Here is a 19,560-nt window from a genome sequence, read left to right as displayed (position 1 = left end):
GTAGCAGGTGAAGGTTGGAGCCCCCTGGAGCCCCCTGGGGCCCCCTGGATCACTTCGGGGAGTCTAGTGGCGAGCAGCAGCCTCAGAACACTCCACGTGGTCTTCACAGCGGGGATGTAGAGAACGGGCGACGTTTCGGGTCAGTGACCCTTCATAGGCGAGAGAGAGACTTTACCGAAAGAACCAAAGAAGATGAATCATTGCAGTCACGAAAGCTTTAAATCGAAATTTAAACTTTAAATTGTTTACACTGCAGGGGGCGGCGTCTTCACCAATGTACATTGTGTTGTCGCTGTTGAGTAATCGACAAAATAATCGATAAAAATGTATTCCTAAATAAACTCGTTCACTAACATAGGAGATGATGCGATGTTCCAGAAACGTCTTAAAGTTTATGTTTCATAAAATTAATGTAGTGCAGTAAACGCATACATTTTTAAAACTTTTGGTTCTCAGTAGCTTCTCAAAAAGGTAACTTCAATCTTACCAATATAACACTTCAATGTGTCTATATAGCACTTCAAAATGTATATTTAACACGTGAATGTGTATTTAACGCGTGCATGTGTCTATTTAACGCGTGAATGTGTCTATTTAACACTTTAAATGTGTCTATTTAACACTTTAAATGTGTCTATTTAACATTTTAAATGTGTCTATTTAACACTTTAAATGTGTCTATTTAACACTTTAAATGTGTCTTTTTAACACTTTAAATGTGTCTATGTAACACTTTCAATGTGTCTATGTAACACTTTAAATGATGTCTATTTAACACTTTAAATGTGTCTATTTAACACTTTAAATGTGTCTATTTAACACTTTAAATGATGTCTATTTCACACTATAAATGTGTCTATTTAACACTTTAAATGTGTCTATTTAACACTTTAAATGTGTCTATTTAACACTTTAAATGTGTCTATTTAACACTTTAAATGTGTCTTTAACACTTTAAATGATGTCTATTTCACACTATAAATGTGTCTATGTAACACTTTCAATGTGTCTATGTAACACTTTAAATGTGTCTATTTAACACTTTAAATGTGTCTATTTAACACTTTAAATGATGTCTATTTCACACTATAAATGTGTCTATTTAACACTTTAAATGTGTCTTGAACACTTTAAATGTGTCTATTTAACACTTTAAATGTCTATTTAACACTTTAAATGTGTCTTTAACACTTTAAATGATGTCTATTTCACACTATAAATGTGTCTATTTAACACTTTAAATGTGTCTATTTAACACTTTAAATGTGTCTTGAACACTTTAAATGTGTCTATTTAACACTTTAAATGTGTCTATTTAACACTTTAAATGTGTCTATTTAACACTTTAAATGTGTCTATTTAACACTTTAAATGTGTCTATTTAACACTTTAAATGTGTCTATTTAACACTTTAAATGTGTGTATTTAACACTTTAAATGTGTCTATTTAACACTTTAAATGTCTATTTAACACTTCAAATGTCTATTTAACACTATAAATGTGTCTATTTAACACTTAAAATGTGTCTATTTAACACTTACAATGTGTCTATTTAACACTTACAATGTGTCTATTTAACACTTAAAATGTGTCTATTTAACACTTTAAATGTCTATTTAACACTTCAAATGTCTATTTAACACTTAAAATGTGTCTATTTAACACTTAAAATGTGTCTATTTAACACTTAAAATGTGTCTATTTAACACTTAAAATGTGTCTATGTAACACTTAAAATGTGTCTATGTAACACTTAAAATGTGTCTATTTAACACTTAAAATGTGTCTATTTAACACTTAAAATGTCTATTTAACACTTTAAATGTGTATATTTAACACTTTAAATGTGTCTATTTAACACTTTAAATGTCTATTTAACACTATAAATGTGTCTATGTAACACTTTAAATGTGTCTATGTAACACTTTAAATGTGTCTATGTAACACTTTAAATGTGTCTATGTAACACTTTAAATGTGTCTATTTAACACTTTAAATGTGTCTATTTAACACTTTAAATGTGTCTAACACTTTAAATGTCTATTTAACACTTTAAATGTGTCTTTAACACTTTAAATGTGTCTATTTAACACTTTAAATTGTGTCTATTTAACACTTTAAATGTGTCTAACACTTTAAATTTGTATATTTAACACTTTAAATGTGTCTGTGACACTTTAAATGTGTCTGTGACACTTTAAATGTGTCCATTTAACACTTTAAATGTGTCTATGTAACACTTTAAATGTGTCTATGTAACACTTTTAATGTGTCTATTTAACACTTAAAATGTGTCTATTTAACACTTAAAATGTGTCTATTTAACACTTAAAATGTGTCTATTTAACACTTAAAATGCGTCTATTTAACACTTTAAATGTCTATTTAACACTTTAAATGTGTCTATTTAACACTTTAAATGTGTCTTTAACACTTTAAATGATGTCTATTTCACACTATAAATGTGTCTATTTAACACTTTAAATGTGTCTATTTAACACTTTAAATGTGTCTATTTAACACTTTAAATGTGTCTATTTAACACTTTAAATGTGTCTATTTAACACTTTAAATGTGTCTATAACACTTTAAATGTGTCTATTTAACACTTTAAATGTGTGTATTTAACACTTTAAATGTGCCTATTTAACACTTTAAATGTCTATTTAACACTTCAAATGTCTATTTAACACTATAAATGTGTCTATTTAACACTTAAAATGTGTCTATTTAACACTTACAATGTGTCTATTTAACACTTAAAATGTGTCTATTTAACACTTTAAATGTCTATTTAACACTTCAAATGTCTATTTAACACTATAAATGTCTATTTAACACTTAAAATGTGTCTATTTAACACTTAAAATGTGTCTATTTAACACTTAAAATGTGTCTATTTAACACTTAAAATGTGTCTATGTAACACTTAAAATGTGTCTATTTAACACTTTAAATGTGTCTATTTAACACTTTAAATGTGTCTTTAACACTTTAAATGTGTCTATAACACTTTAAATGTGTCTATTTAACACTTTAAATGTGTCTATTTAACACTTTAAATGTGTCTATGTAACACTTTTAATGTGTCTATTTAACACTTAAAATGTGTCTATTTAACACTTAAAATGTGTCTATTTAACACTTAAAATGTGTCTATTTAACACTTAAAATGCGTCTATTTAACACTTAAAATGTCTATTTAACACTTTAAATGTGTCTATTTAACACTTTAAATGTGTCTTTAACACTTTAAATGATGTCTATTTCACACTATAAATGTGTCTATTTAACACTTTAAATGTGTCTATTTAACACTTTAAATGTGTCTATTTAACACTTTAAATGTGTCTATTTAACACTTTAAATGTGTCTATTTAACACTTTAAATGTGTCTATAACACTTTAAATGTGTCTATTTAACACTTTAAATGTGTGTATTTAACACTTTAAATGTGCCTATTTAACACTTTAAATGTCTATTTAACACTTCAAATGTCTATTTAACACTATAAATGTGTCTATTTAACACTTAAAATGTGTCTATTTAACACTTACAATGTGTCTATTTAACACTTAAAATGTGTCTATTTAACACTTTAAATGTCTATTTAACACTTCAAATGTCTATTTAACACTATAAATGTCTATTTAACACTTAAAATGTGTCTATTTAACACTTAAAATGTGTCTATTTAACACTTAAAATGTGTCTATTTAACACTTAAAATGTGTCTATGTAACACTTAAAATGTGTCTATTTAACACTTTAAATGTGTCTATTTAACACTTTAAATGTGTCTTTAACACTTTAAATGTGTCTATAACACTTTAAATGTGTCTATTTAACACTTTAAATGTGTCTATTTAACACTTTAAATGTGTCTATTTAACACTTTAAATGTGTGTATTTAACACTTTAAATGTGCCTATTTAACACTTTAAATGTCTATTTAACACTTCAAATGTCTATTTAACACTATAAATGTGTCTATTTAACACTTAAAATGTGTCTATTTAACACTTACAATGTGTCTATTTAACACTTAAAATGTGTCTATTTAACACTTAAAATGTGTCTATTTAACACTTTAAATGTCTATTTAACACTTCAAATGTCTATTTAACACTATAAATGTCTATTTAACACTTAAAATGTGTCTATTTAACACTTAAAATGTGTCTATTTAACACTTTAAATGTGTCTATGTAACACTTTAAATGTGTCTATGTAACACTTTAAATGTGTCTATTTAACACTTTAAATGTGTCTATTTAACACTTTAAATGTGTCTAACACTTTAAATGTGTCTATTTAACACTTTAAATGTGTCTTTAACACTTTAAATGTGTCTATTTAACACTTTAAATTGTGTCTATTTAACACTTTAAATGTGTCTGTGTAACACTTTAAATGTGTATATTTAACACTTTAAATGTGTCTGTGACACTTTAAATGTGTCTGTGACACTTTAAATGTGTCCATTTAACACTTTAAATGTGTCTATGTAACACTTTAAATGTGTCTATGTAACACTTTTAATGTGTCTATTTAACACTTAAAATGTGTCTATTTAACACTTAAAATGTGTCTATTTAACACTTAAAATGTGTCTATTTAACACTTAAAATGCGTCTATTTAACACTTTAAATGTGTCTATTTAACACTTTAAATGTGTCTATTTAACACTTTAAATGTGTCTATTTAACACTTTAAATGTGTCTATTTAACACTTTAAATGTGTCTATGTAACACTTTAAATGTGTCTATGTAACACTTTAAATGTGTCTATGTAACACTTTAAATGTGTCAATTGGATACCTTTTGTGCCAATATCCAAAATGATGAAAAATAATAATACAGTGGGCTTTGAGCCCTTTCAGGCAATACAGCATTAGGTTTTAAGACGTTCAAACACCAAATAGGCATCAAGTCTGCAATAACCACACGCACACGTGGGAAAACATGCGAAGAAACACGCTCTGATTATAATATCTGCAATGTCAAACTATTTTGCCTACAGCAGAGACATTATCCTTCTCCATGGCCCTGTTTCAGTATGAATGTTCCACCAGAGAACGCCACAAGCTGACCAGCACAAAGAGAGCTCGTGTCGGGCAGTGATATCTATGCAATATCCAAGATGATGAAAATAGTACCCCATAAATAGAACTGCTTGACGCGAGACACTTTGATTGTATTGTTCGCCTAATGGAGTTCTCTGGTCTAAGGGCCTTGAAGAAGGCTGTTGTCTCTGGTGTAGGCCAAACAGTTTAAATGACTGCCATATATACAATCACTGTGTAACACAATGTTTGTTCCTGGGTACTAAGATTTATTTTTTGTATTGCTTACGCCTCAAAAGTACAGGGAATGGCTCTTACTCCACACTAACTTTGCTTTTGTGACCAGGACTCTGTGTGAAGGAAAGACACAAACGCACACCACGTTTTCTCATTGAAAATGTTTTAATTTCAAAATATCACTGTCCTGGTCACAAAAGACAAGTTTGTGGGGAATAATAATAGCCATTCTCTGTACTTTTGAGGCATAAGCAATTAGGAAATAACACTTACTACCCAGGAACAAAAACATTTTGTTAGTGTTGTCGGAGCATTACTCTTTGGTTCTTTCGGTAAAGTCACGTAGAAAGAAATTAAATTAAATAATAGGGTACGACGTTTCGATTGCAACACAAGCAACCGCCATCAGGTAGAACTACATTTGAGAGAGAGACAAAACACATAGACACGGAGACACACAGACAAACAAGCAGAGAGAGTCACAGAGAGAGACACAGACAGACACAAGCAGAGAGAGAGAGACAGAGAGACACAAAACATAGACACACAGACCCAATGCCTCTGTGTTGAGGCCTTAAATAGAGAGAGAGGGGGGGGCAGAGAGAGAGGTGAGTCTGCTGGAGCAGAGAAATTAGCGTGTCAATGAGAGAGCTGTGTGGAAATCCACCCCGAAGCGGCCGGGGGAGAGAACAAGCGAATGGACCAATGAGAGCCTGGTACATTTTAGAGAAATAGGCAGCTTGAGAAAACTAAACACATTTTTGGAAATGTAATGCAATGCAACAGAGGGTCGGCTAACACACGGTTAACGCATAGCCCGCTTGATTACGCTCTCCAAAGATTGCTAAATTAGACGTTAAGTGTAAAATTTGACGAACAATCTTTAGAGAAGGTAATCAACCAGGCTGTTTGTTAACCGTCTGTTAGCCGACTCTCTGTGTTGCATTGCATTACATTTCCAAAAATTTGTTTAGTTTTCTCAAAGTGCCTATTTCTCTAAAATTACCAGGCTCTCATACAGTGAGGGGAAAAAAGTATTTGATCCCCTGCTGATTTTGTACGTTTGCCCACTGACAAAGAAATGATCAGTCTATAATTTTAATGGTAGGTTTATTTGAACAGTGAGAGACAGACTAACAACAAAAAAATCCAGAAAAACGCACGTCAAAAATGTTATGAATTGATTTGCATTTTAATGAGGGAAATAAGTATTTGACCCCTCTGCAAAACATGACTTAGTACTTGGTGGCAAAACCCTTGTTCGCAATCACAGAGGTCAGACGTTTCTTGTAGTTGGCCACCAGGTTTGCACACATCTCAGGAGGGATTTTGTCTCACTCTTTGCAGATCTTCTCCAAGTCATTAAGGTTTCGAGGCTGACGTTTGGCAACTCGAACCTTCAGCTCCCTCCACAGATTTTATATGGGATTAAGGTCTGGAGACTGGCTAGGCCACTCCAGGAACTTAATGTGCTTCTTCTTGAGCCACCCCTTTGTTGCCTTGGCCGTGTGTTTTGGGTCATTGTCATGCTGGAATACCAATCCACGACCCATTTTCAATGCCCTTGCTGAAGGAAGGAGGTTCTCACCCAAGATTTGACGGTACATGGCCCCGTCCATCGTCCCTTTGATGCGGGGAAGTTGTCCTGTCCCCCTAGCAAAAAAACACCCCCAAAGCATAATGTTTCCACCTCCATGTTTGACAGTGGGGATGGTGTTCTTGGGGTCATAGGCAGCATTTCTCCTCCTCCAAACACGGCGAGTTGAGTTGATGTCAAATAGCTCCATTTTGGTCACATCTGACCACAACACTTTCACCCAGTTATCGTCTGAATCATTCAGATGTTAATTGGCAAACTTCAGACGGGCATGTATATGTGCTTTCTTGAGCAGGGGGACCTTGCGGGCGCTGCAGGATTTCAGTCCTTCACGGCGTAGTGTTATCAATTGTTTTCTTGATGACTATGGTCCCAGCTGCCTTGAGATCATTGACAAGATCCTCCCGTGTAGTTCTGGGCTGATTCCTCACTGTTCTCATGATCATTGCAACTCCACGAGGTGAGATCTTGCATGGAGCCCCAGGCCGAGGGAGATTGACAGTTCTTTTGTGTTTCTTCCATTTGCGAATAATTGCACCAACTGTTGTCACCTTCTCACCAAGCTGCTTGGCAATGGTCTTGTAGCCCATTCCAGCCTTGTGTAGGTCTACAATCTTGTCCCTGACATCCTTGGAGAGCTCTTTGGTCTTGGCCATGGTGGAGAGTTTGGAATCTGATTGATTGATTGCTTCTGTGGACAGGTGTCTTTTATACAGGTAACAAGCTGAGATTAGGAGCACTCCCTTTAAGAGTGTGCTCCTAATCTCAGCTCGTTACCTGTATAAAAGACACCTGGGAGCCAGAAATCTTTCTGATTGAGAGGGGGTCAAATACTTATTTCCCTCATTAAAATGCAAATCAATTTATAAAATTTTTGACGTGTGTTTTTCTGGATTTTTGTTGTTATTCTGTCTCTCACTGTTCAAATACACCTACCATTAAAATTATAGACTGATTTCTTTGTCAGTGGGCAAACGTACAAAATCAGCAGAGGATCAAATACTTTTTTCCCTCGCTGTAGGTTCATTCGCTCTTTCCCTCCCCCGGCCGCTTCGAGGTAGATTTCCACACAGCTCTCTCGTTGACATCCTAATTTCTCTGCTCCAGCAGACCCACCTTTCTCTCTGCCCCCCCCTCTCTATTTAAGGCCTCAACACAGAGGCATTGGGTCTCTGTCTCTATGTTGTCTCTCTCAGCTTGTGTCTGTCTGTGTGTCTCCGTGCCTGTGTTTTGTCTCTCAAATTTAGTTCTACCTGATGACGGTTGCTTGTGTTGCAATAGAAACGTTGTACTCTATTTAATTAGTTTTCCTTCTACGTGACTATGCCGAAAGAACCAAAGAGTAATTCCGAGCATGCTTTACCACATGTATGTGTGGTTATTGCAGACTTGATGTCTTCCAAAATGTATTTATTTGGTGTTTGAACAAATTAACACCTGTTTTATTGCCAGAAAGGTCAATCCTATTCTTATTTTTCATTATCTTCAATGTTTTAAGTGCAGTCTGTCTATGGCCTATGTGTGTGTGTGTGCTCTGAATGCCCTGACGAAGGGAGGTTCCCCAAATTGTCACCTTAAATGTTTCCTTTGAAGGTCGCAGTGTTATTGTCGAATGTTGTTGAGTTTTTCTTATTGGAGAAAGGCTCAATGCATCCCTGTCAACCTTTTCTCAGTGCCCTACCTTATCACAGACCAATTCACACCTTATTGGTCACCCCGTGCCCTTACAATTCTCAACGTTCATCCGACAAAGTCCCATCACAAGGGAGAAACACAAACAAATGGACAACATTGATTTTTTTGATGTATTGAAACGGCTGTACCGTATGGACCTGAACTCAATTTCCCTGTACAAGAATGTAAACCGTGTGGCTTGTTGACACGGTATGCGTATGTAGCCAACCGTGCTAATTGGAGGTGCTGGGAAGGACAACATGGATCTGTTGTGTGGAGGAACAGGTATATGAAGGATGTCTACTTATTTGTTCAATTTATAAGTGAGGCTCAGGAAATGAGTCGCTAAGTAAGCCGGTGGGAAAGCACATTTACGTAATTTCAACAAAACTTTTTATACTAGCCTTTTGCCCGTCCTTGGACGGAAGCTGTAATATTTACAAAAAAATTGAGCAGATATTGTATCTTGTGTAACTTTATTGGCAGTGAATCTTGCACAAATATACGTCATCAAACACTTCACTGCATTTCACTGCAGCACTGTATTAATGGCAGTGAATCTGGCACAAAACGAAGTCAAAACACTAATACAGTTCACTGTAGCACTTTATTAATGGCAGTGATTCTTGCACAAAACTACGTCATAAAACGCCTCACTTCATGTGACTGTAGCACTGTATATAACTGACCTTCAATTTGTTCAAATTTACTGCTCTGATACTTTATTCTCTTCTGCTTTCAGTCGCTGGGGTTGAAATAAATTGGAAATCGATACAATATCTGGAAAATCACGAGAAATGTATTTTACCATAATGTAGAAGCATTAATTAGACTTACCTTTTGCCTCAAGTGCTGAAGAAATAAATAAAGACACCAAATTTTCTTTGTTGCTGGGTAGATTTATTTATTACTAGCAGGAGGTACCCGGCATTGCCCGGGTCTTAGAAATATTTCAAAACTACTCTTAAAAATCTAACAGCAGTGCGTACTGACTGTGGTGGTACCTGCTATGATTACAGCAGTGCATACCCGACTGGTGGTACCGGCTATGATTACAGCAGTGCATACTGACTGGTGGTACCTGCTATGATTACAGCAGTACATACTGACTGGTGGTACCTGCTATGATTACAGCAGTGTATACTGTGGTGGTACCTGCTTTCACTACAGTAGTACATGCTGTCTCTATAGCACAAAGTACTCACCTGACAGAGTGGCGTGGTGAGGCCTAGTCCCGTGCAGAGCCTCCGGCCTCGCCTAGATTGTCCAGCCGGCCGAGGTGGCACCTTGGCAGGCTGGGGCTGGGCTGCTTCCCCTGAGCCCCACCCGCAGCCACGATTTCCCAGGCTGCTCTGCAGTAATATGTACGGCCTATAGTGGTAGCACCTAGCGACTGTATATATTAGTAACTGCACACATCGGGCTGGGGGGGGACATCACACAGTGAAGAATTTAGGTCAGCGTTTAGTTTATTTTTATAGCATTTTTAACGCGAAAGCAAATGTCCCCCCCACTCCCACCGAAGGCGTGCGACTTGGCATGGGCCGCCCCCCCCCCCACCAAAGGCGCGTGAGTTGGTATGGTCTTGCGCGCGTCATAAATAAATAAAATGGAAGCACACACAAATCGCACTAAATCGCTAATTGAACTAATTTGAAGTTGACGGATGTGAAAAAGGATTAGCGCTTGCTCACCGCGGGGCTTACGGCGTGGTACCTAACGGAGAGCCAAGCGCACGACCACACACAAACCCACACGCAATTTTTGACTTTTTTTTTATATAGATGGATATTCACGTTCAATAAAGAAACGTGAAACTTAAAGCGAATTTGCGAAAAACATTTTATTTCCGCTCGACCTTCTGCGTGAGTGTAAAAATCCACCTGCTCATGAATATTAATGAAGGGGGGGCGGCATGTGGAGTGATGTCACGCGCGTTACGCACAGACATTCTTGGCTTGTAGTAATTGCCAGGTAAGGCCCCACTGAGCTGTATAGCTTTTTTTTTTCAGAAGCGGCCTGCCCCATCACAAACGAAAGCTCAACGAAGCAGCTTATCATCACGTGGAAATGTATAGCAGCAGCAGCCAAATACTTAAAAAGCGTGACTTGGATTATAAATGTGGAGGAGGAGAACCAGAGGACCCGGAGAGAAAAAAAAACACGGGGAGAGAGAGAGAGACATGCAAACTTAAAATGTATAGTTTAACACGTAGGTTTTCCCGACCGATATCCATAAGAGTTTTTTTTGGGTTAGATCGTGTAAATATATAAATGTGTCGTTAAAACCCACCACCACCCGACACGGCCAACTAGTAAGGATTGTGTCGGGTGGTGGCGGGTTTTAACGGCACATTTCGATATTTACACGATCTAACCCAAAACAACCTCTGGGTTAAAATATACAGCATGGGTCGGGATCGAACCCCCATGTGTTTACCTTGAGAGGCGAGCCAATGTGTTGGTTTCAGGCGTACTTTTGGCGTCCTCTGGTCTAACACCATTTAGAGACGAGGCTCAAAAGAAAGCTGTCTCTGGTGTGGACCAATCATTTTCAAGGACAATGCATATATTATCAGAGTACGTTTTTTGTTTGCATTCTGACCACAAGTATTGTGGTTAATGCAGACATGATTCCTTGTAAAAAGTTTCAATTTGGTGTTTTAACATCTTAACGCAGCTGTTTTGTTGCCAGTAAAAAGGGGAAAACCTATTCTCATATTTTTGTACCAGCAAAGGAGGTCCCATGGTACATTGTTAATATCAGCACGGGGTGCACCAATCGGTTCAGGTGGGGGACCCTCAATTTTTGATTTGGCTCTTCGCACGGTTGCACCTCGAGGCTGTTATCTCTCGCGGCCTCCTCTTGCCCTAATGGCATTGTGGTTACGCTCACGGTCTCGAACATTTAACGCTGTAGGGGTGCGTCGAGCTCCGTCTTTGCAAAATGCAGCCAATGTACCGCAGCTCTGCTTGTTTACGTGGTTTACACTGCGAAGATGATGACAAAGAGCATAGAAACAGACGCGCGATGGCAAATTAGCGGAAGCCAACACGTTACCGCTGTGATTAATTTAAAGTAAAACGTGGAACGTAAATGAAAGCATTTTCATTAAAAAAATGTAAACCGCGCGCGTTGTAACGTGAGTAGTTCTACGCTGTTGTCGTAAACAGATCTCATGGTGGCTGTCAAGGGTGGGGGGCCCAACTCGTAACTTTGGCCACCCAGGAAGGGACCGAGGCACCCCCTGCCCAACCCCCATGCTACGTTAACGCTACTGAGCAGTGCCAATGATCCACAGGGAACGATTGGAGAACTTCACAAAGATGAAAGGAGGCTGTTATTTTCATTATTTTCCCCTCACCTGCCACCTAAAGTTCACGGCTGCAGCACCGTGTGAATCTACTCGCTTTCCCAATCATCAAGTACGCTACTCGCCGGTTATCACTGTTCGTGAATTGTTCATAAACGCAAACCTAAAAGCGTGTTGTTTGATGGTACGAAAAGAGGAAACGCTGTGGACTTCATTTCCGCAGCTGGACTCGCTTCAGTGCTTTGTTTACCCCCTCTCCCATGACAATGCTTAATTTCTAAACGTTCGTGAGGTTATAACCCCCGCAAAGTCGGAGCATTTGGAAGAGCGTCATGATGCAACAAACCAAGGGGATGCAACAAACCAAGGGGATGCACACCGAGCAAAGGGGAAGCAGTTAGGAGACGTAGTGCACATTAGTGTATCGCGTTCCAGAGGAACGGACTGAATAACCTTCTGCACTTTTCCCGTACGATACTTGTTCGGAAAAGTGCAGAAGGTAATTCAGTCTGTTCCCCTGGAACGGGGCAGTAGAAGTTGCGATCCTGAAGAACATCGTGTTATAGAAAAATGGCGTTATAATCTATAAAGTAGGGTGAAGGACGGTCCTCGATAACACGTGAAATGCATACGCAGGCCGAACAAGAAGCGGACGGAGAGAGTGTTTTTCACCAGCTTGGACTGCATACGTGTGATAAAGAGCTTCATGGCTCATCTGATTGTCCCAGATTAAATATAAAATTTCTACGTCGATGGTGGCTCAACGCCACGTGGAAGACTCCTCAACGTGGGTGGAGGAATCAATGAGCAAAGTTTACGGGAACAGTAACTACACGAGCACACGGAAGTCAGCAGCTGTCTCCAAGCATAGACTGGACACCACTGTAGGATTTACTGTCTCGTTCTCCTATAACGCGGTGGTGGTTGCGTTCCGTGAAGAACACGCCGTTGTGGAAAAATCGCGTTATAGTAAATAAATGATGAATAATATAGGGGGGTAAAGCACAGTCCGCGATAACACGTGAGATGCGTACGCAGGCCGAACAAAGACTGAGGCGCGCGGGTATCATCTAGAAGCATCTCGTAGCATCCCAATGCCTTGTGGTGATGCTCCGCCGAGGCAGCCGTACGACCGCTTATTCCTACTCGCAAGCGACATAGTTCTGTTCACCCGATCGCGTTACATCCCAATTCGCATCGGCGTAATATAACAGCAACGTGTTCCCCAAGTACATTAATAGCGTCATGAATCGAATTCGCGTCATGAAAACACGCGGCGTTATATAAGAGAACAGACTGTCTCTAGGAATACTGTTTTGTACCTGATTAACCCTGTAATGTTAGAGCTACACTTGAAAAACTGTAGGCTATAAAGTTGACAATTCTTGACTTGGACTGCCACTAAAGCAACATTTAAAAACAAGACTAAACCACGTATGAATAAATATAATCGTCTTGGTCTTGCGGTTGCTCAGGACACCCATGATCATAACAAGCAGTGTCGGCGATCTGCAGGGAATGATTGGAGAATTTCACAAAGATGGAAGGAGGCCGTTGTTAATCTTCGTTATTTTTTGTTCCCGCCAGCTTTAAGTTCACGGCTGAGGCTGTAATTTCGTAAGTTGTCATCACCTGGAGCAGGAGTCGGCAACCTGCGGTTACGGAGCAGCACGCTGCTGACTACGGACTGCGTCATGACACAATGTACGAGCAGTGTGTACTCGCGTGCAATCCGGCTCTTGAGACGTTGAATTTTGTACCGAATTCGCCAAAAAAAAAAGCCCATCTTGTTATTTTCGTTGCCGACCCCTGACCGAGATAGACGAAGACTACGACTTTTAAAAAAAATATATAAAATTCTGACGGCGCGTAGAGTTGTCTCAGCCTGGCTCTCACGGCCTCCATGCCCTCCACAGGGTGCACTTCAAGCCTCCTGCCTTCATCATTCGCTCGCTCATTCTCTCTCACGCCGCTCTCTCAGCTCTCCACCTTCCCCCCACGAGCGCTCTCTCCTTCTTGTCCTCATGCCCTCTCTACGCCGCTACGCGGCCGTCGCCACACCGATAGATTGTTTTTCTTTTAAACAGTTTTCATACGTTGGCTTTCACGACCGATATGATTCACAATCAGTTTATTTTGGATTCACATGTAGGTGTGATTCCAATGTTGCTAATAAACCAATGAACTTGTTACATTTGCCCATGTTACAACTTAATTTGTTGGCTCTCTTGGGTGGTGGAGGCTTCTAGTTATAAGTTGACATTTCGACGTGATCTTACCCACAATTAATTCATGAAGAATATATTTTTTTAAGTTATTTGGTTGCTTAACTAGCTTAAAATCCCCCACACCTCTGGGCGGTGTCACTGGCTAAGTGGTGTGGTAAAGTTGTTGCAGTAATTGAGGAGATTTGCTGTCACCTTAAAAACAGAGGAGGTGGTGTATAGATGGCGAGAAGTCGTGCAACGGGCCAAGAACTTGCTATCGGTAGCCTAATTGCCAAATGGCTACCGACTGAAATTGCCAATGTTTAAATCGTGAATGTAGATCCTGTGCTGTGTTTATATGGGTTAGGGTTAGGTTGGTGTCCCGACTGAACATACAGGAGAAAATGAAAATGTTTCATAACATGAATGCTGTACTGTTTATGCAAATAACATACATACACTTAGTACAATATTACAATAAAACAATGCAGCACGATAGAATACAAAACATCAATAAATTATACTGCAGATTTGTAAGTTGTATTAATAGGAGTGTGATGATGATGGTGTGATGATGATGATGATGGGGGTGCTATGATGATGGTGAGCAGACCCCCCCATCACCGCTAACAAAAGCATCAGTCACTGTTTAAGCTGAACTCATCACCGTTTTCTGCACTGTACTCTTGCTCTCACTCCACCCACTTGACGTTGAGACCTCAATGATCAAAATAAAAAAAAATGCCGCTGCTGCGCTGCACAGGTAACGCCCGCACACCCCCCCCCCCCTACAAGATGCGTTGTTGTCAAATGGCGAAAAGTTGACGGGGGAAACAAAGCACAAAGGTTGAACTGGTGTACAAATATAAAATTGCGAATAATCGCATTTCATGAAGTCAAAACCACGAATGTAGAGGTTTCCCTGTACACTTTAGGCTTACGTTTCAGGCAATGACCCTTCTTCAGAGTAGAGCAAATGCTCAATATGCAGTGTGGAGTGTCGAAACCGCTAACATTTTCAGAAAGTATACATGTGGACAGTTATCAGATGTTGACAATGAGTGGCATTTAAGCCCTACAAATATTAATAAACTGTTGTTGATGTGCGCTCTCTGTCCCCTGGATGTCGTAGGCCTCCCTGTACCCCAATCTGCTGCCCCAGCACCGCCATAGCCAAACCAGCAATGCTCGGCATGGCCTGTGACGAGGAGGCCCTGCTGGACCTCATGTTGCGCACAGGGTACAACATGATCCAGGAGAACGGGCAGAGGAAGTTCGGACCACCGCCCGGTATCCAACATGCACAGAGACTCGCGCACATGGGCACACTTGCAGTCACAGCCGCTATGCACACACAAAAATACACGCGCACATCTGGTACACACTTGGGTACGAATAAAGATCCACCTATGAAGGCTGGTACGGCACACAAGGGGGTGGGTGGCCAGGACCACACCCTGCTGCTTTTGTCTCCCGAGAGGCGATGTTTACACATAGTACCAGGTACTCATTTGAGGCTGAGTCGACCTAGAAAAAAACCAGGACTGGATCACATATTCAGTACTGAAGTTGGCAATGATTGGGAATAGATAACCATGACCACATACAGTGAGGGAAAAAAGTATTTGATCCCCTGCTGATTTTGTACCTTTGCCCACTGAGAAAGAAATGATCAGTCTATAATTTTAATGGTAGAGAGACAGAATAACAAAAAAAATCCAGAAAAACGCATGTCAAAAATTTTATAAATTGATTTGCATTTTTTCGATTTAAAGCTTTCGTGACTGCAAGGATTCATCTTCTTTGGTTCTTTCGGTAAAGTCACGTAGAATGAGAATAAAACAATAAAATAATCAAATAAAATAATAAAATTATCACGACATTTCGGCCACAACACAAGCAGCCTTCAAGTGAAAGAACAAAACTGTCGGGACGACAGCTTCAATTAACGCTGCTAAGATTCGCAGCGTCTTTTTAAGCTCGGTGAGAGGCGCGGCGAGCCTTGACAAAGGAGTTTACATATCAGAGCAGGAGAATTTAGCATTGAAATAGTCGAGGGATTAGCTTGTGACAAAAATAGCTGTGTTTAAGTCAAAGTTTACATATCCACAGAAGCATTTAGTATATGGACGCTAAAGGTCTCCAATTACCAACTATTATAAAGTAAACCATAGCGTCTTTTAAGTTCGGTGAGAAGCTTGAAGAGCCTTGACAAAGGAGTTTACATATCAGAGCAGGAGAATTTAGCATTGAATAGCCGAGGGATTAGCTTGTGACAGAAATAGCTGTGTTAAAGTCAAAGTTTACATATCAACAGAGGCATTTAGTATATGGGCGCTAAAGTACTCCAACTAACCAACTATCATTAAGTAAACCGATGTGAAAAAACTAAGTCTATATCACATCAATATAATAAATGTACTTAATATATTCTTCAATAAGCTGAGCTATTAATCATACAGCAACTGGGTATACATTACACTATATCATGATTACCATATAGTAAACCAATAAAAAACTAAAATATAAGCTCAATGTTTTCAATAAACTCTATACTCTCCAATCAGCTGAGCAGCTAACAATAAGTCGTTATATATCACAATGTTAAATGGAGAAAAATGGTGGTTTTTCCCATCCCCTTAACATCAGCACCAAGGACAGCGACATTCAGGCGGACGAGTCAATCCCTGCTCGGAAGGGAGGAGGAGGGAGGGAGAAACAGCCACAATGCCAGCGAAAGAGCTGCGGTCTGACGGTCACCGTAAAATACAATTAATTAAGAACCGAAATGGTTTAAAACATTTTTCCAATGGGGTTACTAAGCCAGAATCCATCTTCTCGGTTGAAATTGTCTCTGTGCTTGTATATGTGAATGGCCTCATGAACGAATCTCTCATGGTAGCCGGTTGGCTTGCAAAGAACCTCCGTCTTGGAGAAGTCAATGTCATGTGAGCCCACTGAATTATAACAGTGATCTGCCACGGCAGAGGAGTTCGTTCTACCGTGTTTCAAGTCTGCTTTATGTTCGCGGATGCGGTCCAAGATATGTCGTTTGGTTTCCCCAATGTAGTTGCTACCACAGAGGCAACTTAGTTTGTAAACGCCCGGGTACTGTATGTCTGGAACAGCATCTTTTACAGATGGAACCAGATCACGGATTTTATGTACTGTGTTGAATCGGACCGGGATCTTGTGTTTATTCAGGATTTTGGAGATCTTTTTAGTAACCCCTGCAATGTAGGGTAAGGTGATGGTTTTGAGTGGCCCTTCAAGAGGATCCTTCTTCATGACTGGAGTGATGGCTTTGCGGATTGTGTAGTTGGAGTAACCATTAGCCCTGAGAGCCTGGTGTACGTGTTTGAGTTCACTGGCAATGTGTTCCTGGTCGGAAATGCATTGGGCTCTATGGTATAGAGTCTTGATGAGGGAGTTCTTCTGGGATGGATGGTGGTGGGAATCCGGTTTCAAGTAAGCATCTGTATGGGTAGCTTTTCTGTAGACAGAATGGCTAATTGAACCATCAGGACTCCTTTTAATTAAGACATCCAAAAAGGGTAGCTTGCCATCTTCTTCAACATCCATGGTAAATCTGATGGATGGGTGTATGGAATTGATGTGGTCGAGAAATTGGTCTAGCGCAGGCTGGCCATGTGGCCAGATGACAAAAGTGTCATCCACGTACCTCTTCCATAACGTTGGGCGTAAAGTGGCAATCTGGATGGCGTCAGTCTCAAATTTCTCCATTAAAATCGGTTTACTTCATGATAGTTGGTTAGTTGGAGTCCTTTAGCATCCATATACTAAATGCCTCTGTTGATATGTAAACTTTGACTTTAACACAGCTATTTCTGTCACAAGCTAATCCCTCGGCTATTCAATGCTAAATTCTCCTGCTCTGATATGTAAACTCCTTTGTCAAGGCTCGCCGCGCCTCTCACCGAGCTTAAAAAGACGCTGCTAATCTTAGCAGCGTTAATTGAAGCTCTGTCGTCCGGACAGTTCTGTTCTTTCACCTGAAGGCTGCTTGTGTTGTGGCAGAAACGTCGTGAGAATTTTATTGTGTTTTTTATTTTATTATTTTATTGTTTTATTCTTATTCTACGTGACTTTACCAAAAGTCACAAAGAAGATTTGCATTTTGATGAGGGAAATAAGTATTTGACCCCTCTGCAAAACATGACTTAGTACTTGGTGGCAAAACCCTTGTTGGCAATCATAGAGGTCAGACGTTTCTTGTAGTTGGCCACCAGGTTTGCACACATCTCAGGAGGGATTTTGTCCCACTCCTCTTTGCAGATCTTTCCACATTTTCTATGGGATTAAGGTCTGGAGGCTGGCTAGGCCACTCCAGGACCTTAATGTGCTTCTTCTTGAGCCACGCCTTTGTTGCCTTGGCCGTGTATTTTTGGTCATTGTCATGCTGGATTACCCATCCACGACCCATTTTCAATGCCCTGGCTGAGGGAAGGAGGTTTTCACCCATGATTTGACGGTACATGGCCCCATCCGTCGTCCCTTTGATGCGGTGAAGTTGTCCTGTCCCTTTCGCAGAAAAACACCCCCAAAGCATAATGTTTCCACGTCCATGTTTGATGGTGGGGATTTTGTTCTTGGGGTCATAGGCAGCATTCCTCCTCCTCCAAACACGGTGAGTTGAGATGATGCCAAAGAGCTCCATTTTGGTCTCATCTGACCACAACACTTTCACCCAGTTGTCCTCTGAATCATTCAGATGTTCATTGGCAAACTTTAGACGGGAATGTATATGTGCTTTCTTGAGCAGGGGGACCTTGCGGGCGCTGCAGGATTTCAGTCATTCACGGCGTAGTGTGTTACCAATTGTTTTCTTGGTGACTATGGTTCCAGCTGCCTTGAGATCATTGACAAGATCTTCCCGTGTAGTTCTGGACTGATTCCTCACCGTTCTCATGATCATTGCAACTCCACGACGTGAGATCTTGCATGGAGCCCCAGGCCGAGGGAGATTGACAGTTCTTTTGTGTTTCTTCCATTTTGCGAATAATCGCACCAACTGTTGTCACCTTCTCACCAAGCTGCTTGGCAATGGTCTTGTAGCCCATTCCAGCCTTGTGTAGGTCTACAATCTTGTCCCTGACATCCTTGGAGAGCTCTTTGGTCTTGGCCATGGTGGAGAGTTTGGAATCTGATTGATTGATTGCTTCTGTGGACAGGTGTATTTTATACAGGTAACAAGCTGAGATTAGGAGCACTCCTTTTAAGCGTGTGCTCCTAATCTCAGCTCGTTGCCTGTGTTGAGGTGCAACTGAGGACACTGACAGTTCTTTAGTAGGGGCTCATGCCAAGGTTTATTAAGGGCTACTGCCGGTAAATTATTAAAAGCTTACGCCTAACAGGTGACAACCCTAATATCTCCCCAGGGGAAAGGGTTGTTGTTTATATAGGCCTTTTTCCAAAATTGATAATAATAAAATTTGCCGATA

The 19,560-nt window shown here is 39.7% G+C and overlaps 1 protein-coding gene across 1 annotated transcript in view; it reads left to right on the top strand.

The window, feature by feature from the left end:
• The window catches only part of LOC116943363 (uncharacterized), a 40,563-nt gene that overhangs the window by 1,524 nt on the left and 19,479 nt on the right, over window positions 1-19,560 (top strand). The window contains exon 2 of the mRNA XM_076067598.1: window positions 15,231-15,388. Coding sequence (XP_075923713.1) covers window positions 15,283-15,388 — 106 coding nt within the window. The 5' untranslated portion in view covers window positions 15,231-15,282. The remainder of the gene's footprint in view (window positions 1-15,230; window positions 15,389-19,560) is intronic.

Source organism: Petromyzon marinus, chromosome 17 (genome assembly GCF_048934315.1).
Source record: "Petromyzon marinus isolate PM22_M1 ecotype Great Lakes invasive population chromosome 17, UKy_Petmar_22M1.pri1.0, whole genome shotgun sequence".
Taxonomy (NCBI): domain Eukaryota; kingdom Metazoa; phylum Chordata; class Hyperoartia; order Petromyzontiformes; family Petromyzontidae; genus Petromyzon; species Petromyzon marinus.
Note: the sequence above shows the minus strand (reverse complement) of the source record. Positions and strands in the feature narration are given on the sequence as shown.